At 36.8% G+C, this 25,848-nt stretch overlaps 1 protein-coding gene across 1 annotated transcript in view; it reads right to left on the bottom strand.

Annotated features, from left to right (window-relative positions):
* STK3 (serine/threonine kinase 3) overlaps nucleotides 1-25,848 on the bottom strand; it is a 296,567-nt gene that overhangs the window by 106,434 nt on the left and 164,285 nt on the right. Inside the window, exons 7-8 of the mRNA XM_043879157.1 lie at nucleotides 24,855-24,992; nucleotides 14,729-14,854 (exon numbers count right to left, since the gene is read on the bottom strand). Of these exons, the coding sequence (XP_043735092.1) occupies nucleotides 14,729-14,854; nucleotides 24,855-24,992 (264 nt within the window). The remainder of the gene's footprint in view (nucleotides 1-14,728; nucleotides 14,855-24,854; nucleotides 24,993-25,848) is intronic.

Below are 25,848 nucleotides of genomic sequence, written 5' to 3'. Positions count from 1 at the left end.
GAAAGGAAAAGTGGAGGTGGGACATGACCGGCATCGCTGAGGGGTTGCTGGGGGAGGGGCGGGGTTTGCACTATCAGAGGGGCCCACCCATGGTGTGGGGAGTTGTGGGGACAGGAAAAGACTTTTTGGGGCTTAGGGGATCAAAGGGGAAGGGAGCCAGCATTTTCCTGTTTGCTCAGGTCCCGTCAGCCCGCCAGCCTTTTCTAGCCACACAGGTCTTGAGCCTAAGTCCCGCCCTCCCCAGAGCCTTTACTGGCCGTGTGGATCCTGGGCCTAAGCCCTCTGCCCAAGCCTCCTCTGGCCACAAGGGTCTGGGGCCTGAACCTCCCCTGAACCTCCGCACTATCAAGGCCTTTTCCATTTTCTTTTTTTCCTGCTGGTGTACTGTTTTGCTTCATTGTTTTTACATTTTTGTCTTTTATGATATATTTTTCTATTTCTCTAAATCTATTTTCCTTTTTATTCCTGTTTGGTGCCCTTTTCTTTGGCATGCTGTTCAGCTTGCCAGGTCTTGGTTCCCAGGCTGGGGGTTGGACTGGAGCTCCTGTGGTGGGAGCACTGAGTCCAAACCACTGGACTAAAAGAGAATTGCAGACCTCAGGGGATATTAACTGGTATGAGCTCACCCAGAGATTTTCAGCTTGGTACCAAGACCCAGCTCCACCCAACTGCCTGCAAACTCCAGTGCTGGATGTCTCAGGGCAAAACAGGAAGACAGGAAGACATACCAACCCATTAAAAAAAGTGAAACATTAAAAAAAAGAGAGAGAGACAACAAAAAAACCTAGTAGGGAGGAAGAAACAAAGTAAAAACCTACAGGACCAAATAAATGAAGAGGAAATAGGCAACCTACCCAAAAAAAGAATTCGGAGTAATGATAGTAAAGATGATCTTAAAACTGGGAAATAAAATGGAGACATGGATAAAGAAAATACAAGAAATGTTTGACAGGGACCTAGAAGAAATAAAGAATGAACAAGCAAAGATGAAAAAACACAACAACTGAAATGAAAAATACACTAGAAGGAATAGCAGAATAACTGAAGCAGAAGAATGAATAAGTGAGTTGGAAGACAGAAAGGTAGAAATAACTGCCAAGGAGCAGAATAAAGAAAAATAATGAAAAGAAATGAGAACAATCTCAGAGACCTCTGGGGCAACATTAAACAAACCAACATTAGAATTATAGGAGTCCCAGAAAAAGAACAGAAAGAGAAATGGTCTGAGAAAATATTTAAAGAGATTATAGTCTAAATCTTCCCTAACATGGGAAAGGAAATAGCCAACCAAGTCCAGGAAGTAAAGAGGATAAATCCAGGAAGTGAAGAGAATAAAAGACAGGATAAATCCAAGAATAAACATGGTGAGACATGTATTTGAATTGACAAAAATTAAATTCAAAGAAAAAATATTAAAAGCAGCAAGGGGAAAAAAAAAAAAAAAGCAGCAAGGAGACAGCAATAAACAACATACAAGGGAATCCCCATAAGATTATCAGCTGATTTTTCCACAGAAACTCTGCAGGCCAGAAGGGAGTGGCAGGATATATGTCAAGTGATGAAAGGCAAAAACCTACAACCAAGATAGCTTTACCCAGCAATGATCTCATTCAGATTCGACAGAGAAATCAAAAGCTTTACAGACAACCAAAAGCAAATAAAATCCAGTATCACCAAATCAGTTTTATAACAAATGCTAAAGAAATTTCTTTAGGCAGGAAGCAAAAGAGAAAATAAAAACCCATAAAAACAAACTCCAAACAAGAATATAGTAAAAGGAGCATACATATTGATAATTACTTTGAATGAAAATAGATTAAATCCTCCAATGAAAAGACCAGCTGAATGGATACAAAAACAAGACCCATACACATGCTACCTACAAGAGACCCACACAGACTGAAAATGAGGGGATGGAAAAAAAATACTCTATGCAAATGGAAAGCAAAAGAAAGCTGAAGCAGCAATACTCATATCAGACAAAACAGACTCCAAAATAAAGACTGTTACAAGAGACAAAGAATGTCACTACGTAAGGAACAAGAAATCAGTTCAAGAAGAAAACATGGCACTTATTTATGCACCCAACACAGTAGTACCTCAATACATAAGGCAAATGCTAACAGCCATAAAGAGGAAATTGACAGTAACACAATAATAGTGGATGACTTTAACACCCTACTTAAACGAATGGACAGACAGTCCAGACAGAAAACAAATAAGGAAACATAAGCTTTAAATGACACAACAGACTAGATAGACTTAATTGATATTTATAAGACATTCCACCCAAAAGCAGCAGAATATACTTTCTTCTCAAGTGCACATCCTCCAGGATAGATCACTTCTTAGGTCACAAATGAAGCCTTAGAAAATTTCAGAAAACTGAACTCATATCAAGCATCTTTTCTGACCACAATGGTATGAGATTAGAAATCAATTACAAGGGGAAAAAACATAAAAACATGGAGACTAGACAGTACACTACTAAATAACCAAGAGGTCACTGAAGAAATCAACAAGGAAATAAAAAAATACCCAGGGACAGATGACAACAAAAACATGGTGACCCAAAACTTACAGGATATAGCAAAAGCAGTTTTAAGAGGGAAGTTTATAGCAACACAACCCTACCTCAAGGAACAAGAAAAATCTCAAATAAACAACCTAACCTTACACCTAAAGCAACTAGAGAAAGAACAAAAAAAAAAAAATTCAAAGTTAGTGGAAGGAAAGAAATCATAATGATCAGAGCAGCATATTTATTCAATAAATAAAAAAGAAATGAAAAAACAATAGTAAAGATCAATAAAACTAAAACTTGGTTGTTTTCAAAGATAAGCAAAATTGACAAATCATTAGCTAGACTCATCAAGAAAAAAAAGGGAAAAGACTCAAATCAATAAAACTAGAAATGAAAAAGAAGTCACAATTGACACCACAGAAACACAAAGGATCTAAGCAACTACTACCAGCAACTATATGCCAATAAAACGGACAAACTGGAAGAAATAGACAAATTCTTAGAAAAGTACAACCTCCCAAGACTGAATAAAGAGGACATAGAAAATATGAACAGACCAATCACAAGTAATGAAATTGAAACTGTGATTTAAAATCTTCCAACAAACAAAAGCTCAGAGTCAGATGGCTTCACAGGTGAGTATAGAGAAGAGCTAACATCTATTCTTCTCAAACTTTCAAAAAACTGCACAGGGAGGAACACTCCCAAACTCATTCTATGAGGCCACCATCAATCAATCAGCCTGATACCAAAACCAGACAAAAATATCACACAATAAAAGGAAAAGTACAGGCCAATATCACCAACACAGAAGCAAAATCCTCAAAAAACACTAAAAAAGAATCCAACAACACGTTAAAAGGACCATACATCACTATCAAGTGGGCTTTATTCCAAGGATGTGATATACCATATCAACAAATTAAATAAAAATCATATGATCATCTCAATAGATGCAGAGAAAATGTCTGACAAAATTCAACACCCGTTTATGATAAAAACTCTCCAGAAAGTGGGTATAGAGGAAACTTACCTGCCTCAATATAATAAAGGTCATATGGCAAACCCACAGCAAACATTATTCTCAATGGTGAAAAGCTGAGAGCATTTCCTTTAAGCTCAGGAACGAGGAAAGGATGTCCACTCTCACCACTATTACTCCACACTGTTACTGAAGTCCTAACCACGGCAACCAGAGGAGCAAAAGGAATACCAGATGGGAAAGAGTATGTAACACTGTCACTGTTTGAGGAAGAAACTATATACAGAAAATCCTAAAGATGCCACCACAAAATTCCTAGAGCTCATCAATGAATTTGCTAAAACTGCATGGCAAAATTAATATGCATAACCTCTTGCATTCCTATACACTGACAATGAAAACTCAGAAAGAGAAATTAAAGAAACAATCCCATTTACCACTGCAACAAAAAGAATAAAATATCCAGGAATAAACCTAGAGGAGGCAAAAGACCTGTACTCAGAAAACTATAAAACACTGATGAACAAAGTCAAAGACGACACAGAAAGAGATATACCATGTTCTTGGATTGGAAGAATCAAGTGTAAAAATGACTATACCACCTAAAGCAATCTACAGATTCAATGAAATTCCTATCAAACTACCAATGGCATTTTTCACAGAAGTAGAACAAAAATTTTTACAATTTGTGTGGAAACACCAAAAATCCCAAATAGTCACAGCAATCTTGAGAAAGAAAAACAAAGCTGGAGGAATCAGGCTCCCTGACTTCAGATTACACTACAAAGCTACAGTCATCAAGACACTATGGTACTGGCACAAAAAGAGAAATATAGATCAATGGAACAGGAAAGAAAGCCCAGAGATAAACTCAGGCACATATGGTCGTCTAATCTATGACAAAGGAGAAAAGACAATACAATAGTAAAAAAACAAAAACAAAAAAACAGCCTCTTCAATAAGTGGTGCTGGGAAAACTGGACAACTACATGTAAAAAAAAAAAATCAGAACATGCCCTAACACCAAACACAAAAATAAACTCAAAATGGATTAAAGACCTAAACATAAGACTGGATACTACAAAACTATTGGAGGAAAACACAGACAGAACACTCTTTGACTTAAATTGCAGCAAGATCCTCTTTGACCCAGCTCCTAGAGTAATGAAAATAAAAACAAAAATAAACAAATGGGACCGAATTAAACTTAAAAGCTTTTGCACAGCAAAGAAAACCATAAATAAGACAACTCAAGAAATAATTTCTCCCATTCTCCTTCAGAATGGGAGAAAATGTTGGCCAATGAAGCAACAAAGGATTAATCTCCAAATTATAAAAACAGCTCTTGCAGCTCAAAAAAAAAACAAAAACAAAAACAAACAAACACCAAAAAACCCCAAAAATCCAATCAAAAAATGGGCAGACCTAAATACACATTTCTCCAGAGAAGAAATACAGATGGCCAACAAACACATGAAAAGATGTTCAGTATCACTAATTATTAGAGAAATGCAAATCAAAACTGCAATGAGGTATCACTTCACACCAGTCAGAATGGTCAACATCAAAAAAATCTATAAACAGGGAGTTTCCTAGTGGTCCAGTGGATAAGACCCTGTGCTCTGAACATAGAGGGCCTGGGTTTGATCGCTGGTCAGGAAGCTAGATCCCACATGCCACAACTAAGACCCAGGGCAACTGTACAATAAATAAAAAAATTTTTTTTAAATCTACAAACAATAAATGCTGGAGTGGGTGTGGAGAAAAGAAAATCCTCTTGCACTGTAGGTGGGAATGTAAATTGATTCAGCCACTATGGAGAACAGTATGGAGGTTCCTTAAAAAAACTAAAAATAAAACTACCATATGCCCCAGCAATCCCACTAAATGGGTACAGACCCTGAGAAAACCATAATTCAGAAAGACCCATCTATCCCAATATTCACTCCAGCACTATTCACAATAACCAGGAAATAGGAGAACCTAAATGTCCATCGAGTTTGTGATGGACAGGGAGGCCTGGCGTGCTGCAATTCATGGGGTCGCAAAGAGTCGGACATGACTGAGCGACTGAACTGAACTGAAATGTCCATCGACAGATGAATGGATAAAGAAGGTGTACATACATACAATGGAATATTACTCAGCCACAGAAAGGAATGAAATTGGGTCATTTGTAGAGATGTGGATGGACCAAGAGTCTGTCACACAGTTAAGTCAGAGAAAAACAAATATTATATACTAATGCATGTATGTGGAATCCAGCAAAATGATATAGATGAAACTATTTGCAGGGTAGGAATAGAGACAAAGATCTAGAAAATGGACAAGTGGACACAGGACAGGAAAGAGAGGGTAGGATAAACTGGGAGATTAGGACTACTATATATGCATGCCCACATGTAAAATAGCTAGTGGGAACCTGCTTATAGTACAGGGAACTTAGCTCTGTGCTCTCCTACGACCTTGATGGGTGGGATGGGCATGGGGGCAGGAGGTCCAAGAGTTAGGGGTTATATATATATATACATATAGCTGATTCATTCTGTTGCACAGCAGAAACTAATACACCATTTTAAAGCTATTTTACTCCAATAATAAAAGAAGAAGAAGAAACAGAGCAAGGCCTTCAGAGTTTTAAGGGAACATTATTTTCAATCCAGAATTTTACACTTGATCAACCAACAGTAAAGAAAGAATAAAGACATCGTCAGATATACAAGGTCTGAAAAAACTGCTAATGTCTGGAAGCTCCTGGAAGATAGGATGCATCAAAATAAGGAAGTAAAACACAAAAGACAAGACTCAGGAAACATAGGACACATTACAGACGAGAGAGAAAGGAAATTCCCAGGATGATGCTGGGGAATGGAGGGCCACAATGGTTTGCAGAGGACAGCTTGTTCAAGACTCTAGAAAGTAACTGTTCAGCTTAGAAGCAAATAGAGGGCTCAAATAAAGAATCAGTCAAGTAAAAAGTATGATGCTAAAAAATTATTTGTATTTGAACATACAGAGGCCTTTACAACCTCTGCAGAGAGTATAGGGACGGAGCATTTTACAAGTTGGCGATGGGTATGTAGAAAAGTTAACAGCAACAAACAACAGTAAGAAAAGCTGTGACAACTACTAGTTCCAGAAACCACAAAAATAAAAAATATGTAATCATAATGTATTATGATGCTTACATAGTCCTAACTATCTAAACACTGAGAGGGATTTTTTTAGAACTGTGCTTTAATTATATGAGGAAAATGAGAGATAACAAGTAATCTGTTCTTTTAAAGAATTTCAGTTTGTGATCAATAATTTTATCTCAAATATGTTTTCTTAATAAAACTAATTTACTTTTCAAAAAGTAAAAGAAGAAGGATAAATTTTTAAATTCTCTTTACTGGTTTTAAGCTTAAAGTAGTTTATAAAGATCTCTACCAATTCTTCCAAACACACGTGGCCATTTAAAACTTGTTTTTAAATAAAGAACTTTTCATGATAACTGATGTTATTTTCGTGGCCCTTGGAGTAGCAAAACCAGCAGCAACAACTATTACCACCAAAGAAACCAAAAACGAAACAATAACAAAGTGCCTGGCCAAAATATTTTAATAGCAGTAGTGGAGATAAAAGTAGTAACATTAATAAAAATGGAAGCTAAACTATTGAGCATACTATGTGTGATAAGTTGTTCTAAGTGTGAAGATACATATTTTTTTTATTCCATCCCTCTAACAACTCTATGAAGCAAGATCTCTCACTATCCCCTTTTTATAGACAGTGAAACTGAACCAGAGATATTAAATAACTTGGCCAATGACAGTAAATTGGGAACAGAATCAGGATTTTAGTCAAAGCAGTCCATAATTTAACCAGTTTGATATAATTGAAGCTTCTGGACTGATTGGACTGATTCTGATGCTGTTCTGTTCATCATCAGTTTAAAAGATTCTCGAGAGAGACTGATCTGAAATTCCTTGGCCTTCCCTGGTGGCTTAGATGGTAAAGTATCTGCCTGCAATGAGGGAGACCTGGGTTTGATCCCTGGATTGGGAAGATCCCCTGGAGGAGGGCAAGGCAATGCACTCCAGTATTCTTGCCTGGAGAATACTTCTAGACAGAGCAGCCTGGCGGGCTACAGTCCTAAGCATATAATCACAGGGAGGAAATGCAAAATTCTGGAGTGCTCACCTGAAGGCTATACCACCTTCTGGAGGGATGTGGGTTTTTCCAAGCACCCTAGCATTTCTCCTGATACATGCTGAGAATTACTGCTTCAGTGAATCACACTGGAGGGGACATGGCATCCCTCAGACATTAAGGACCACAGCATGACAAGTCTAGAATTCAGACCATAAAGAAATCACCAAAAAGTCCTCTTTTCTAAATACAGGAGCTTGGAAACATGGTCAAAAGCCAGTTAATAGGCAAAACCTTTTTCTTTGAATCACTACTAAATTAATAAGAAATAAAATGACACCTTGGAAAGTGAAAATAAAAGGCCTACTACACACATGAAAGGGAAAACTCTCAAGCAAGCCTAACATCAAGAAGTATCCAATTTTGGCTCAACATTTTACTTAACATTCTTCCACATCTGTTTGGCTTCTTGTATTCTACTTAAATTAACATTGTGATCGACATGGGAAACACCTGTGCTATAGTACAAAGCAATTCTTGTAAACTCCTAATCAATTTTTAAATCTATTTTTAAAAATGACCATTTGACAATATGCACTCTCTGCCTTCTCTTATAAATTCAACTTATTAATACCATCCGTTCCACTTTTAAATAATCATCCAGTGTACCATGTGTGGAGTGTCTACCTTGTTATTTAACTTAAAACCAGCAAGCACTGACTTTTACTTTGTCAGTATTTAAATATAACTGCCTATCTAACATTTTAATAAGACATACCAGATAACTTAAAACTAGTATTTTAAAAATCAATGATTAATTAGGGTTTAAGAACTACCTAGGCACATAGTTTATTGTATAATTAATACATTACCAAAATGCATGCTCACACCTTGAATGCTACAGATATATTAGTATAATCTGAATGAGAACAAGAAAAAGTTCTGTATGCCTTCAATTTATACAGACAACCTACGTCCCATTGTCTGCTGACTTGGTCAGAAATAAATGCAAACTTTAAGATTATGTTTGACTTTTATGAAAAATAAAATATCACTTTAATGACAATTTGGCTGTGAAGATTAAAGAGACACATAGCTATGAGACTGTTTTACTTTAAACCTGAACATGTAATCCAATTTTAAGCCAAATTTGCAAGAGAATCCCAAAGGCATGAACAGTATAAAGACAAATACTATGTAAGATTTTTAGCCTTCAATATGAATAAGAGTTCCTGAGAGGACAAGACTACTGATTTTAAAATTTGGTAAAAATGAATGGCAATGTAGAAATACACTCTTACTATAGAAGGACTCCAGATCCACTCTGCGTATCTTGTTCTTATAAGTTTTTGTGTCTATGCATGTATATATATTTATTTATATTCAGAGCACAAGTGATAAAATGACCTCAAGATAGAAACTACTGCCTGAGAACATAATATAAACTGAATGAATACTACTCATAGTGTGTGACTCTGTCAAGACAATTTTTTCTTATAATTTCAATAAAACAGCAAAAAAATAACATAATAGTTTCATCTAAAAATATCACCTTGGTTCCAGAGAATAAATGCTTATTTGAAAACTAAGAAATCATTAAATCTGATGCGATTTTTAACTCTATCCATATTATTTCGGAAGCCTTCCCTTCAAGTGGTAAAAGCTAATGCCCCACACCTTGAATGTGCACTAGACTATATAACACATACCTAAAACAGTAGGATGGCTTCAGAATGGGGCAGTGAGCAGAAGCTGGACACACTCAAGAGAGTATTATTTAGTAATAGTATGAAAAGTGACAAACTTTTAGCTCTTATATTTTGGACACTGATTCATCCAATTAGATCTTATATTAAAAAGTCATTGTATATGATAAGAGATAAGAGTACAACTCCACACTTTCACATGTGGCTATTGAGCTGTCCCTCAGACATATTATATTTAACTTATATGCAGAGTACATCATGAGAAATGCTGGGCTGGAGGAAGCACAAGCTGGAATCAAGACTGCTGGGAGAAATATCAATAACCTCAGATATGCAGATGACACCCCCTTATGGCAGAAAGCAAAGAAGAACTAAAAAGCCTCTTGATTAAAGTACAAGAGGAGAGTTTAAAAAGTTGGCTTAAAGCTCAACATTCAGAAAACTAAGATCATGGCCTCTGGTTCCATCACTTCATGGCAAATAGATGGGGAAACAGTGGGAACAGTGGCTGACTTTATTTTTCTGGGCTCCAAAATCACTGTAGATGGTGATTGCAGCCATGAAATTAAAAGATGCTTGCTCCTTGGAAGGAAAGTTATGACCAACCTAGACAGCATATTAAAAAGCAGAGACATTACTTTGCCAACAAAGGTCTGTGTAGTCAAGGCTATGGTTTTTCCAGTGGTCATGTATGGATGTGAGAGTTGGACTGTGAAGAAAGCTGAGTGCCAAAAAATGGATGCTTTTTAACTGTGGTGTTGGAGAAGAGTCTTGAGAGTGCTTTGGACTGTAAGGAGATCCAACCAGTCCATCCTAAAGGAAATCAGTCCTGAATATTCATTGGAAGGACTGATGGTGAAGCTGAAACTTCAATATTTTGGCCACCTGATGTGAAGATCTGACTCATTTGAAAAGACCCTGATGCTGGGACAGACTGAAGGTGGGAGGAGAAGGGGACGACAGAGGATGAGATGGTTGGATGGCATCATCCACTCAATGGACATAAGTTTGAGTAAATTTTGGGAGTTGGTGATGGACAGGGAGGCCTGGCGTGTTGCCGTCCATGGGGTCGGAAAGAGTCGGACATGACTGAGCAACTGAACTGAACTGACTGACTGAGTCAGCTGTCCCAGCACCATCCATTAAAAAGACTGCTCTTTTTCCATTGAATGGTCTCCATACCTTAGTTGAAAATTAATTGGCCATAGGTAACATGATTTATTTCTGGACTCTCAATTGTTCTGGACTTTCTATTCCATTGATTTTTATATCAATCCTTATATCAGTACCACAATGATTTAATTACAATTCTACAAAATTTAATTACAAATAGGGTTGTATTATATTCTGAAATTGGAAAGTGAATCCTCCAACTTTGTTCTTCTTTTTCAGTATTATTTTAGCTATTCGGGGCCCCCTTTTCTTTTTTTTTTTTTTTGGGGGGGGGCCCCCTTTTCCATATGAGTTTAAAGATAGGCTTTTTTTTTTTTTTTTGGCAAAAAAAAGATCATAAGGATTGGATGAATATGTGAGTCACTTTGAGAAGTACTGCCATTTAAACAATATTAAGTCTTCCAATCCATGAACATGGGATATCTCTTCAGCAATTTAGGTATTCTTTAATTTCTTTCAGCAGTGTGTTACATTTTTCACTATATAATTATTTTACCTCCTTGGTTAAACTTTTTCTTAGGTATTCCATTCTCTTGATGCTATTGTAAATGAAACTGTTTTCTTAAGTACCTTTTTGCATTGTTCATTGCTAGTGCATAAAAATATAACTGATTTTTGTATGCCATCTTATACTAAATTTGCTTATTAACTCTAGAAGATTTAGATGTTTTGAACAGATAACATCTAGGAAGCTCCTACCTTAAGGAGACCAAAACAAAGGCAAGCCTCTGTGTCAATCCCACAGGGAACTGCCGGATAGTTCAAAATGGAGAAGCACACATTTCTGAGAATGAGGTTATTACTCCTCTCCGCTGCCCCCAACCTCCACTGTCCCCATGGCTGCCACTGAGCTGAAAAACTGGGGATGGCAGGCATCCAAAAACGCAAAAATGCCACAACACTTTCTTACCAAAACTTAACATTCTTAAACTTCTTCATTAAGCACTCCTCTGGTTGTTTTATGTTTTTTATTAGTTTGCAGTGTTTTGAAAAGACTCATCTGTCAGTTTCTGCTAACTTAATGGTTTCTTCATTTTATTTGTTAAAGGAAGCTACTGGGGAAACTCCACCATTCTCCATGATCAGTAGCTTCTTTTTACAAATAAAATGTGGTGAAATTGACAGAGCACAACTCTTCAGACTATGTCATAAAAGGCATTGAGATGTCCTTATTCTCTCTCGGAGCACTCACTCCAAGAGAAGTCAGTTGCCAGACTGTGAAGACTCTCAAACAGACCTAAAGGGAGTCTCACATGGCAAGTTGCTGAGATAGTTTACCAACAGTCATACGAGTGAGCTACCTTGGAACTGCAGTCCTTGTCAAGCCTTCAGATGACTATAGCTCTGACCAACATTTAAACTGCAACCTCAGAAGAGACTCTGAGTCAAAGTCATCCAATTAAGTCACTCCTGAAAAAACAATCTACAGATACCAAAAAATAATAAATGTATATTATTTTAAACTGCTAGGTTTGGGCAGTATATGATATTTAAAGCTGAGGCCTGAAAGATGAGTTCTAAGGAAGAAGAGTGTTTCAAGCAGAGGGAATGGCAAATGCAAAGGCCCTGCATAAGGAAAGGTCACTGACATGTTTAAAAAAAAAACAACCTGAAAGAAGATCAATGTCACGGGAGCTCAGTGAACAAGAGGAAAACAGTGAAGAAAAGAGATCACCAAAATGGCAGAAAGTAACTGAAGTGACTGTAACGAAGTCTTTAAAACAGTGAAAACTGCTAAATTCTAGGGTAATCAAAGGTACCTTATCCATAAAAACATGGAAATCAACCTATAATTAAGTACAGGTAGATAACAGCAAAGCAGTAATAGTCACTAGTCCAAAGACAGCTAGGCAGTTAACTAGTCCAAAACTCACGACAGGCTCACATAAGGTGAAGGAAAGCCACTGGGTACCACCCCAGAGGGGCAAAAACTAGACTTTTTAGAGAATATAACCTTATTGAAAAGTATGTAACTCTGATAAGCCAATGTTGCTTATTTTTAGAAGTACTAATAAATATTGGATTGAAAACTGAGCATAAGGTCTTAATGAAGAGGCCTAAAAGTAAAAAAACCTAGTTTTATTCTTGGGTTTCTCACTAGTTTTGTCAACTTTGGCAAATAACTTCACTCCTATTTTAATTTCACTTAACTACAAAATGAAATAATAATATACACATGTCCAGTCTTACCTTTTTTAAGATCAAATAAAATAATATGACAAAAATGCTTTGAAACTACCAAAAAAAAAAAAAAAACCACAAATCTGATCATTTGTAGAGAGAAACCAATAAAAACTAACTGTATCTATTATCACACAGGAACCCAGCGTGGAAACTGTAACCCTTTGAGAGTATGAACCAAGATCTTTACATCATCCCATATTACTTACAGAAACAACACCTTTATGAGGACGCTATTTTACAATTCTGAATGGTGAAATCATTGGCAAAAAAATTTATGTCTAGAATGTAAGCTTAAAGCATCTGTCTCACCAGGCAGTCCACAGCTACTGCCAAGTGAATAAGTGATGCAGCTGAATACCTAAAGAAAATGATTACAAATCAGTTCTGAGGCTTCCCTGCTGGCTCAGTGGTAAAGAATCTACCTGCCAACGCAGGAGACCTGGGTTCAATCCCTGATCCGAGAAGATCCCACATTCCATGGAGCAACTGAGCCAGTGTGTCACAGCTACTGAGCCCGTGCTCCAGAGTCCAGGGATCACAACTACTGAGCCCTCTCGCCATAACCACCGAAGCTTGCACACCCTGGAGCCCATGCTCTGCAAAAAGAGAAGCCAATTCAATGAGAAGTCCGGTCACTGAAACTAGAGCCCACATGGCAATGAAAACCCAGTACAGCCAATTAAAAAAAAAAAAAATCAGCTGAAAAGATGCACACTTGTCCTTGTTTTGGGATACCATATGGCACAAGGTTTAATAACTGGTGAAAAGAGTAAAAGAATTTCAAAAGAAATGCCAATTAGATGACCAGTCTCTGAAATTAAAAATAAATTTGAGGGCTTCCTGGTGGTCCAGTGGTTAAGAATCTGCCTGCCAATGCAGGGGACACAGCTTCAATCTGGGGTCAGGGGAGGACCCCACAGGCCGCAGGGCAGCTAAGGCGAGGCACCACAGCTACTGAAGCCTGTGCCCCAGAGCCTGTGTGTGCTCTGCAAGAGAGAAGTCACCACAGTGAGGAGCCCCATGCACCACAACCAGAGAGCAGCCCCTTCTCGCCACAACTGGAGAAGGCCAACAGGCAGAAACGAAGAACCAGAGCAGCCAAAAATTAAGTAAATAATAAATGTTTAGGGTAAATTTGAATCAGCAAAATAACAGGATTTGTGTACAAAAACCTTAAGATTAATTTAAAAAACCTTCTTTGGGAAAATACAGATGATGTTATCAAAGACTTCAATCATTATAAACATAAAATATCTGTGTTTTCAGATTTAATGACTAACTGAATACCCAAGAGGTATTCATCTCTATATCCTAACTAGAAAAAAAAAAAATTACATAATTTGAAACAGGGAAACAAATCATTAGTGAATCACAGAAATGGTAGACACTATTAAACGTGATATAAAGATATAATCTTTTATTTTATTAAAATTAAAATGCACTGATGCAGTAATTTAAAGTAAATGGAATAAGCTGTCCTTTTATGTCCCTCCTGCTTTCTCTAATAACCCATCTTCTGCTGTAGCATTTCATCTACAGTATCAATGATCAGTTAAAAGCAAGTTCCAGAAAATATGACATCAGTTCAGTTCGGTTCAGTCGCTCAGCTGTGTCTGACTCTTTTGTGACCCCATGGACCACAGCACGCCAGGCCTCCCTGTCCATCACCAACTCCCGGAGTTTACTCAAACTCACCTCCATTGAGTCAGTGATGCCATCCAACCAAATTGACCAAATTCAAGAAAACATTTATTCAACAAACAAGAGAGCTAATATCAACTAGACAACAGATACTGTATAAGCTTACTATATTAACCTTACATCCCCCATTAGTCACTAATGCTTAGCTATCAGAAAAGAGTAGCAAACATTTAATAAAAACAAAATATATTTTGAGATTTAATGAACAAATATACTTCTTTTGTACAATAAAACAGAAAGTGCTATCGATATATTTAAAGAAAAAAATGAAATTCTAGAAAAAATCCTAAGAAAAAGATTAACTTTTTTAGGGTAATTACGAACCGAATTTTCTTCCTCCTCTTCCAGTTCTCGCTGCTGTTCTTCATGTCTTTTAGCTTTGATCTCCATTGCTTCTGTGATCAGGTCTCTTAAAATCGATACAGGTTTTGCATTCTTAATAAAAGGGTGCTAGAAAAGTAAAATTCAATGGTATAAATTCAAATGGCTTCTCTGAATTATATCTTAGAAACATTAAAACAATATGTAAATGTGAACCAGGATAATAGGCTTCAATGATTGGTCCTTTATCCAGAATTAAATAGATAGGTTAAGAACAGAGAATATTTCAACTGCTTTAGAACTAAAGATTTTACTTTTTAAAAAAAACCACTGCAGAACACAAAAACAAATGTAATCCTGTTGATAAAAATATATCACCATTAGAGATATAGTTTTCCAAAAGGAGTATAGATTATGTAGTCAAAAAGGCAATTTTTTTTTTTTTTTAAGATTGGCGTATGTGTATGCTCAGTCGCTCAGTCACATCCGACTCTGCAACCCCATGCACTGCAGCCTGCCAGGCTCCTCTGTTCATGGGATTCTCCAGGCAAGAATACTGGAGTGGGCTGCCATTCCCTTCTTCAGGAGATCATTCTGACCCAGGGATTGAACCCAGATCTCCTGCATTGCAGGCAGATTCTTTACTGTTTGAGCCACTAGGGAAGCCCAAAGATCAGTGATTATATTACATATAAAAATAAAATGATTTTGGTATTGTTACAAATTTTAATTAATCTTAACAAGCCAACAGCTAAAATCAGTAGTCAAAAGGAAGACAACTATTTTTTACTTCTTTACATATTTTCTATTTATTATATATTTAATAATGTAATCATTTCCAAGGGAAAAGTAAAAAATAGTAATGAGAAAAATATTTTTCAGAAAATAAGTACTGCTTAATTTCTATACTATATATAAAGTAATTTTTCACTTCTTTTTTTGTATCATCCTGATCCAGCTAAAACATCTGAGTTTGCTACACTTCTGATAAACAGAAATAGAACCACCAGGAAATACCTGGGTGTTTGACAACTTTATAATTCAGAGGGGGGAACATGAGAGAATATAGACGGAAAGGTTAAAAGTTTAATTTGGAATAGATAACTATATTTTGAATCAGCAATACAGCTTCAAAATGTCATTTTCTTAATTATATGTCAGCAGATAAGAGTCAGATGAAAGTCATCTGAGTTATTTTAATAAAGATTAATACAACACAAAAATATTTTTAAAGGTAAAACAATTTTAGTGCTAAAGAAGAAATTTACTGACATTTGTAGGAGGCTTTAAAATGGTGAAGAAAACTATGGGAAAACTATGAGTAAGAATTTTACCTGAATACAGAAGTTCTAGGATAGATGACAAAGAACTAACAAATTATTTTATAGTGGTTATAGACTGATCACCAGATAAATTAAGTTCTATCAACATACCTGTGGTGGAGACTCCTAGCCACCCACCAAAACAGAGTTGGGACTGGACCTATGGCTGCCCAGCTACATCCTACATCTCTCAGACTCCCTTTCAGTTGGTTGTGATTATGGACTAAGTTCTCACCAATGCAATACTGGTATTTCATTGGTACTGAATGAAATACCAGTGTCTGTGTTGTGTTCTACCCCTTTGATCTGGGCCTCAGAACAGAGAGTGGGAACTCTTCTGTGATTTCTTTTCTTTCTGCCATGCTGGGAAACAGACAAAGACAGTGTCCTAAAGGAGGGGAGAGCAAGAAGGAAGAAATCCCAGTCCCGCTATCAGAATTTCTGAGTAACATTGGTAAAGAGGCTGCAAAAATTAGTAATAACTGAAGATACGCTCTTTTGCCCTTAAAGAACTTATTATCCAGAATAAGGAATAAAAGATAAACGCATAAAAAAAATTACAGTGTGACATTCATGATGATCTAGCACAGTCTATATGATTAAGCAAATTAAAAGTAAAAGAATAGGTGAAGTAATATCAGGTGTCTCCTGGAGAAGAAACAGACTGTTTCAGGGAGAAGGAAAAGTATGAATGATACGAACACACACACAAAGATAGGAGACGGATGTGAAAACACCGTAGGGAGAGCTGTTGAGCCAAAACAGAAACCCGGTCTACAGAAATGGTGTCCTAAGAGTTTAGACACAGGTAACAGTGGGACAAGAAGGATAAATATTCAGAATGAGACACCGGAATTTTGCCTGACAGCCCCTTTAATTACATAGACGAGAGAATAGTGTAAGGAAAAGAATGTGATACCACAATCTTGCAGTAGATTTTAGGAATGAAGTAAGATGGGGAGAAACTGTCAAACAGGTGTAAATTATTAAGAACCTGGGTTAAAAAAAAATAGCTGCCACAATCAAGAGGAAATACTGAATCTGATGGAAAAACTCTTAAGAAGGATTTAGAGCCTATGTATTAATAGAAGTGAAGGAAGACTAACACAGCAAAAGCTGAGAACCAGAAGAACTGTATCTCTTTACAGAGGCAAAAAAATACCAAATTGTATTTATACTTTATCTTTTCAGGAAAAATTATGAGCCAAATTCTAAGCAACAGGTTTATCTTTAAGAAATGCCAAAGTACACCATCCAGTCTTTTGCAAACTTACTTTCATGCAGTTCACTGTGAACTGACTACGCAGTGTTATGCTACCGTTAGTCTACAGAGCTTAACATTCCTTATCTCAAAATCTCAGCATGTCTTACTTCATTTGTACTCATTTTTTCCCTACATAATCACTACAAGCATGCTTCTGACCAACAAAGAGGAACTGGCTAATAAAGTTAAAAGGGTACTTTAAGAAAAAGCCCACAATATTTGAGCATTCTTGATGGACTGAATCACCGACTCAATGGGCAGGAGTTTGGGTCAACTCCGGGAGTTGGTGATGGACAGGGAGGCCTGGCATGCTGCGGTTCATGGGGTTGCAAAGAGTCAGCCACGACTGAGCGACTGAACTGAACTGATCATCACAAGAAAAGTTTTATCAGACACATTGGCAGATTTTTGAAGAATATTTGAAAGCTTTTTACAAGCAGCTGGTAGTAAAATTTTAAGATGCAAAGCAACATAGAAAAGAACAGAACAACAAAAACCAGAGAAAACAAGGTGGCAAAACTGAAACGTGACACCTGAGACTGAAACGTTATTAGTACAAACCAATATAAATAAATGCACTGAATTTCCACGATAGCAGTATTTTAGTTAAGTACTCAAAGATATTTAGTTCGTAAGATAAGTTAAACTAAATGCTTTCTATATGAGATATACTTAACAAAATAAATCCAAATTACGTTTCTATCAGGGGATACTAAAAAGAACTTGGGGGTTAAAAGTCAAGGACAGGCAATGAAATATCAAACATAAACAATGTCAAGAATAACATGATCCAAAAAAAGCAGAAATGAAGACAAAAAATGGTAAGTGAAGGAAGAGTCATACGATATTAATAAGGGACATAATACAAAGAAAGATATTATAGTTATAAATTTGATATATTAGTATAGCATTATGATATATAACAAAAACAGAGACATAAGAAGATCTAAGTAAATAAGGAGAGGAGACATTAGTATTTCTTTTTTAGTCACTGAGAAATGGAACACTAAAAATTAAAGATTAAAGCAATCTGAATAATATAATCAGACTGAGTTAACAGAAAAATCAATAAACAGAAGTAATATCTTTTTGTTAAATGGCTAGAAAAGCATGTGGTACCAGCATAAGAATGGAAAGAACAACAAAACAGAATATAATGCCTGGAAATAGACTATAATGTACAAAATAAGCTGGCATATTATGAAAATAGCAATTCCAATCAGTGACAAAAAAATACTTGCTGCTTCCTTATTTTGGGGGTTGAGAGGAAGGTTTTCAATTAAGTTAGATCTTCACCACAGAAGTATCAAAATAAACTGGAGATGGATTAAGAAGTTAAAAGTAAAAAAATGGAAATATAAAAGAACTGGTAATACAGGAGAATATTTATATGTTCAACCCAGTGCCATGAAACAAACAGAAAAAAACCATAAATCAACTAAAAATTTAACATTTATGTCAGACAAGAGGGTAGTTACTTAAGAGTTTTTAAAAAAGTATCAATAAGAAAAAGATAAACCTACCAAGTTCCAAAAGGCAACACACTTTCCCTATTTCTAAATGTATCCAGGGTTTCTACCCCAGTCCACCATTAGGACTCCCTGCTTTCACTTCAGCGACCCAGGCTTAATCCCCGGTCTAGGAACTAAGATCCCGCAAACTGTGTGGCGTGGCAAAAAAAAATCAAGTATCTAAAGTAAAACATAAACTAAAAGAGGACAAGAATTCTTACACCACTCAAACTGAAGAGAGAGAAACTACCCAAAATCAGCCGATCACATTCTTGGTCATGTATTTTAAGAAGTAAAGCTGCTTAAATATGTATTCTTCTAAAATCTGAACTGTTAAACTTTGTTTATGTTCTGAGTTATCAATTTCTAAACTGAAAGAATTTAAACTAATAATTTCTTCCAAGGAGTGAAGTGCAGAAGAGACTTCTCCTTCTAGACAGATTGGGCAGTCGTCCTTTCCTCATACCGCTCCGTCAAAGCACAGTGAAAACCCTGGACATCGCGCACAAACAAGCCCAGGAAGACACGGAAGGTGGAGAGCAGGTGGCAAGCCAGCTCGGGGCTGCGGGACTAAAGCAAGGGCTCAGCTCTGAGTTCCACGGGCTTCCCTTTTACTTCATTTATCCCAGACTGGTTACTGATGAAGCCAGGAACCCAGAAACACCAACGGACACAGACTAAAACAGCCCCTACAAAAGCCTGCTCTCTCTGGAGTCAAAGGATCAGGAAAGGGACAGTTAGCCAGCACGCAGCCCTCTCTTTTAAACAATAACCATTCTGCTCCACCCAAACCCTGCAGAGTGAACAGTGGCCCCACCCCACGTGGCGAAGGCTGGGTGGGGAACCTAGACTTCCACCCTCTGGAGGCTGTCCAATCCTTTCCCTGCAGTGGCATCAGAGAAGACCAAACGTTAAGCTGGGGTGTTCATCCACACCCAGCAGTATAAGAGGTGCTTCCCTCCCTCAGTGGGGAGACTGGTGGAGATCTCGTGACAGCCTGGACTTCCAGCACTATCAGGCCATAATAAGGAAACCCCACCTCCCTCCCTGCTAGAGGGGATCGATCGGAGGCGGCCGAGGGGAGAATCAGAACTTCCATCACTGCCCAGCTATACTGAGACCCTGCAGCGCCTGCAGAGGCCGCTGAGGGAATCTGAGTCCTCAACCCTGGCTCGTGGTAATAAGGAGCCCCCCACCCCCACCCTACAAGTCAAAAGAGACCACGTAGGGGGGCCTGGACTTCTAATGCTACCTGATAGAAATGATGGTGCCCCTCTACCTCACTGAAGCACTATCAAAGGACACCACTTATTACAGAGAATTTAAGTAAGATCCAGCGTCTCAAAACATAATACTCAAAATGCCCAGGTTTCAAATGAAAATCACTTATCATAAGAAGCAGCAAGAAACTATCAACTTAACTGGGAAAATACATTCAGCAGATGCCAACATCGAGATGACAAGGATAACAGAATTATCTACCAGGGATTTTAGAGCAGTCATAAAAATCCTTCATGAGCAATTACAAACATGCCTGTAAACACCTGACACATTAGAAAGTCTCAGCAAAGAATTAGAAGATACAAAAGAGAAACAAATGAAAAATACAAAACTAAAATATATAAAAATAAAACCTGATGGATGGACTGGCTCTACAGCAGAATGAGGACAGAGAGGACTCAGTGAATCAGAATATGAAACAGTAGAAATTACACACTATGAATGAGAGAAACTAAACTAGCATAAAAATGAACAGAATCTCAGGAATCTGTGGGGCTGAAACAACAACAAAAAAAAATCTAACACTTGTATTAAAGGAGTCCTAGAAAGAGAATAGAGGGTAGGGCTGAAAACTGACTGATAAAATAATAGTTGGAAACTTCCCCACACTGGCAAGAGATATAAACCCACAGAGTCAAGAAGCTGAACATATTCTAAACAGTATAGACCCAAAGAAATTCATATCAACATACATCATAATTAAACCTCTGAAAATAAAGACAAAGAAAAAATCTTGAAAAGACCACGGGGTAAAACAATTCAGGTGACTGTAGATTTGTAGATTTCTCATAAGAAACCGTGGATATCGCAAGAAAGTGGCATGGCATTTTCCAAATATTGAAAGAACTGTCAACCAAGGAAGGATTCTACAGCCAGTGAAAACATCCGTCAGGAACGAAGAAGAAACAAGACGTTCTCAGGTGAAGGAAAATTAAGCAAATTTGTTAACAAAGGCCTACCCTAAACGAATGGCTAAGGGAAATCTTCTAAACAGAAAGAAAGAAACAAAAGAAGGAACTTCTGGAACATTAGGAGGAAGAACACTGGAGAGAACAAAAACAGGTTAAACAGTTGTCCCTTATCCTGGTTTTCTCAATCGTTTAAAGGTTAAAATAAATATAACACTCTGATATGGGCCTCAATGTAATGAAGAGAAGTATTAAAGATAATTATATTATAAATGGGAGGGACACCAAGGTAGATAAAGTTTCTATTCCTCACTTAAACTGGTAAAATGAAAACCAAGTCATATGCCATGAAAGTTCACAAAGTGACCCACGACACCACTTATTCCAGCCAAGCCCATGGGCTAATTTGAATAATGACAGATCTCACTCTTCCTGAAGGCCAGACTAGGGCAAGAATTGACTTTCAGGTTCTAGGCCACCCACCAGAAGTACAGGGAACAGTTCCAGACTAGGAATTCTAGTGCCACCAGGCTGAACTTTAACTGTCCCTGGGGATTCAATATCCTCTTCTTTTAAAAACTACCAAGAGTTCAACTTAATCTCAAAGGATCCTTTCAGTCTTAGCCTGCTCTTTTAAACTTATACAATTATCTAGTGTTGGAAAATAAACACTATAAAAAATTCAGCACAAATTCCTTTTTAAAACCTGTTTATCAAAGTCTAAAAATCAATATGGTAAAATCTACACATGTAGGTTATAGGCAAATGTCTACTTAAACTTGGTAATAAGACTATATTCTTAAAGTTAAAACATAATTTAACTTATAACATATAAAACATATGCAAACCTCCCTAAAGAGACAGAACAGGATGGCTTTCAGACATTCAGTAAAATAAAACTCAGAGTCTAATATTAGAGACTCAAATGATACAACAGATAGTAATTCTGTCTAAAAGCTTTTAAAATCAGAAGTTTGCTATCTTAAATAAACATATGTTGAATTTAATACACATGTATTAAGCACTACATGTGTATTAAAGATACCAGGATACAGATACCTGTATTAAGATACCAGGAATACAAAAACAACCCCCTCCCCAAAAAGAGTACCACTTGACCTTGAACTAATTACAATCCAGGACAAAGACATAGAAACAAGTTATTTCATTCTAATATGGCAAATGACATTCCCAGGGTGCTTATGGAAACCCAGAGAAACAATTAGCCTGAACAAAGATGAAGGGAAGGCTTTCTGGAGGAGTACCTAATTTGAATTTAGAAACAATGAGACAATGAGTAAAAAGGAGCCTGCTGGTAAAGGCGGTCTTTAAACTAGCAAGTGAGGGGTGAGAAAAGGTACCAAGGATTGAAAAAACACGATCTGTATGAAACATGAAACTGCAAGTTGACTATTTCAGCATTTATAAAGGGGAAAAAAAGGGAGGTCAAGCAAGGGGTCAATTAAGAAGCCAGAGGAGGACACACCAACATTATAAGAGAGGGCCTCCACACTCAACAACAGCACAACAGGAAAAGTTTTTTTTTAAATCAAGAGAACAAATACTGGCTCATAAGCACTATGCAAAACCAGCTGCACTGTCTGCCCTCAATATAAAGAAAAATGCTTGAGCCAAACCCAGCTAGAAGCCAGAGAGTAACGAGCTTATTAACATAATCCATACAGGTCAACTGGGCTTCCCATGTGGCTCAGCTGGTAAAGAATCTGCCTGCAATGCGGGAGACCTGGGTTTGAACCCTGGGTCGGGAAGATCCACTGGAGAAGGGAAAGGCTACCCACTCCAGTATTCTTAAGGACTTCCCTCGTGGCTCAGCTGGTAAAGAATCTGCCTGCAATGTGGGAGACCTGAGTTCAATCCCTGGGTTGGGAAGATCCCCTGGAGAAGGGAAAGGCTACCTACTCTAGTATTCTGGCCTAGAGAATTCCATGGACTGTATAGTCCATGGAGTTGCAAAGAGTTGGACACAACTGAGCAACTTTCACACATACAGGTCAACTTCCTGGGCAGAAAGCAGAATGGAGAAAGGGTGACAAGTGAGGCTAGGGGACAAGTGGAATAAACCTAGAAGAATCCCTTGATCACTGTGTGGTCTTTCATGAGGCATTGAACTTTTCTGCACTGCAGTACTCTCGTATACAAAATTAGGGAATTTTATTGGAATACTTCTTAAATGCTTTTCCACCCTAAAAACTCTAGGTTAAAAACAAAATTTCTTTAAAGAGATTAGAAAAGATTATGGAAGAAAGACCAGAATGAATAAATAAATAAATAAATAAATAAAAGAAAGACCAGAAAGAAATATTGGTTAAATTATCCAAAAACCAGTCATTGGATGTATTTGGATTTACTTTCATCATCAGATTTTATACTATTTGTCCCATTTTTTTGGTTATTTCCCCTCTCCACTTCTTTCTTGTCTTCTTTATGGTTAAATAATTTAGACATTCAACACAGTAACAGCAGCAATAGGTCCTTGATTTATGTGCTTAAAATTCCTTTGAAGTGCTGACAATATTTCAAAAATAATGTTTCAATTAATTAACTTTTGAAAGGTAATATGGGCACATAAAACCAAACTCAAAAGTCTAAGAGTCTTCAGCAAAAAGAAAGTTTCCATCCCACTATTGCTTCTCAGCCATGTAGTTACCTTCTCTGGAGGCCATTTTCTTGCTTATTTTTCTAGAGCTACTCCACTATAAGCATTGACATTTGTATACATACATACATGTGTATGTGGGTGCGTGTATTTTGCCAATAACTCCCCTCAGTAGACCTCAAATTGCTTCCAATTTGTTGACAGGTATTTATGTTGTTTCCAATCTTTTGCCATTATAATGGTTTATGAAGATTTTTTACACCTATGTTATTTCACACGTGGTTAAATTTCTCTGTAAATTGCTAGAAGATTAACTACTGCGTCAAAGAATATATGGTGTTTTATTCTAGACAGATTTTGCTAAACTGCCTTTCATGGAAACTGAGTATTAAGCTAAATTTTTGTAACAATAAACCTTATATTAAAGGACTAGTTTCTAACATTCTCAATAATTCCTTTTTTAAAAGATATTACCTTGGAAAAATCACTTTTTATAGCTATGTTTTTAATCCCTTTGTCACTTAAAAAGAACTATTCTCCAAATATCAAGTTTTGTTAACATGCACACTTATCAGAGACACAGGTCTAAGTCAATTCTGCTGGGAAAGTAAAGACTCGTGAATAATTACTAAAAGTATTCAATTATTTCTACTTGCATTTAATGTCAAAACAGATTTAAAAAAAAAAAAAGGCTCCTGACACTCTGGATACAAAGTCTCTTCATTTAGGTCATCTTGCAACCAGTATTTACAACATTGGATCTTCTCAGGGAGTTCAGGGATTTCATATTTACGTATCTTACAGGGCAAAAAGTCAAAGAAGAAATGCTGGGTCAAGGAATAATACATCTGGAAATTAAAACATAAGAAACAATAACAATGGAAAAGAAACTCATTTCTGAAATAAGAACCCTACAGAAGTTCAGTTTTAACGCAATTTTAGGAGGAAAGAATTGGCAACAAAAATTAGTGGGGGAGAGGGGAGGGCAGAAAATTGATCTTGGAAAACAAAATTTTTAAATGAGAGAAACAGAACATACAGGAGAAGAAAGGTGTATGTGTCTGTCTGTACATCAATCCATATTTCCTGAAAAGTTTACATCTTTACAATTCAGTTAATGAATAAATAAATCAGTTAATGAAACTCATAATGATGTTGGTCAGTGTTAGAAAAAGCTAAAAGGTATATAAAGAAAATATCCTCCTGTTAGAGACACAAGCACTGACCTGTAAAAGTTGTGTTGCAGTAGCTCTCTGCTCAGGATTCTTCACTAGGCACTTTTTAACAAAATCGGTGAAATCATCAGACCAAAGTTCTGGCTTCCTGAATGTTGGTGGTGGGTTTGTGGGAATCATAAATATAGCCTGATACAAACAAAAAATCCAAAAGACACAGTAAGAATCACAATAACACACCAAATAAACATTTCTCTTTATCTATCTTTAATCAGACTCAAAAATCTGAAAAACAAATTTAAACTCTTCTAGGATTTCCAGTCAAATTGCAATTCAGGAAGCAAAGCCATCTGCTACTAATGTAATCATTTCCCATTAAATTTCCTCTATTTGAATTGTAGCTCATTGAGCACATCATTCTTTATTTTATCTATTATTTTTCATCAGTCTCCAAAGAAGACTGTATTTCTAACCCTTTTACCAAACGGAGGACATTCTCTGGTTAAACAGATATATACTTCAATTTTGCTATTGCATGCCAGACTTGTTTCCCATTTCAGTATTTTTTTCAGTACTGCTATTTAGAATGGCTAGCAGCAGCCTAATTTGCATCTGCAATTCAGAATATTTAAGTACAAATATAATTACTGCTGTGGTTTGAAATAATACTTGGTGGAAGCAAGTCTTTAATTTCTCTTTCTAAATATATGAGTCAAGAATGCAAATTAAAAGCTTTAAAAGTAATATACCACATTATCACTAATGATTTAATATTAATAACTTATGGCAGCTCAGACTGTAAAGAATCTGCCTGCAATGTAGGAGACCCGGGTTCAATCCCTGGGTCGGGATGATCCCCTGGAGAAGGGAATGACTACCCACTCCAGTATTCTTGCTTGGAGAATTCCATGGACAGAGGAGCCTGGTGAGTTACAGTCCATGGGGTTGCAAAGAGCAGAACATGACTAAGCAACTAATGCTTTCATTTCTTCACTTTCACTCATGATAATACATTCAGAGAGCTCAAAAATTCAAAAACTTTAAA

The sequence above is a fragment of the Cervus elaphus genome, chromosome 21, assembly GCF_910594005.1.
Source record: "Cervus elaphus chromosome 21, mCerEla1.1, whole genome shotgun sequence".
NCBI lineage: Eukaryota > Metazoa > Chordata > Mammalia > Artiodactyla > Cervidae > Cervus > Cervus elaphus.
Note: the sequence above shows the minus strand (reverse complement) of the source record. Positions and strands in the feature narration are given on the sequence as shown.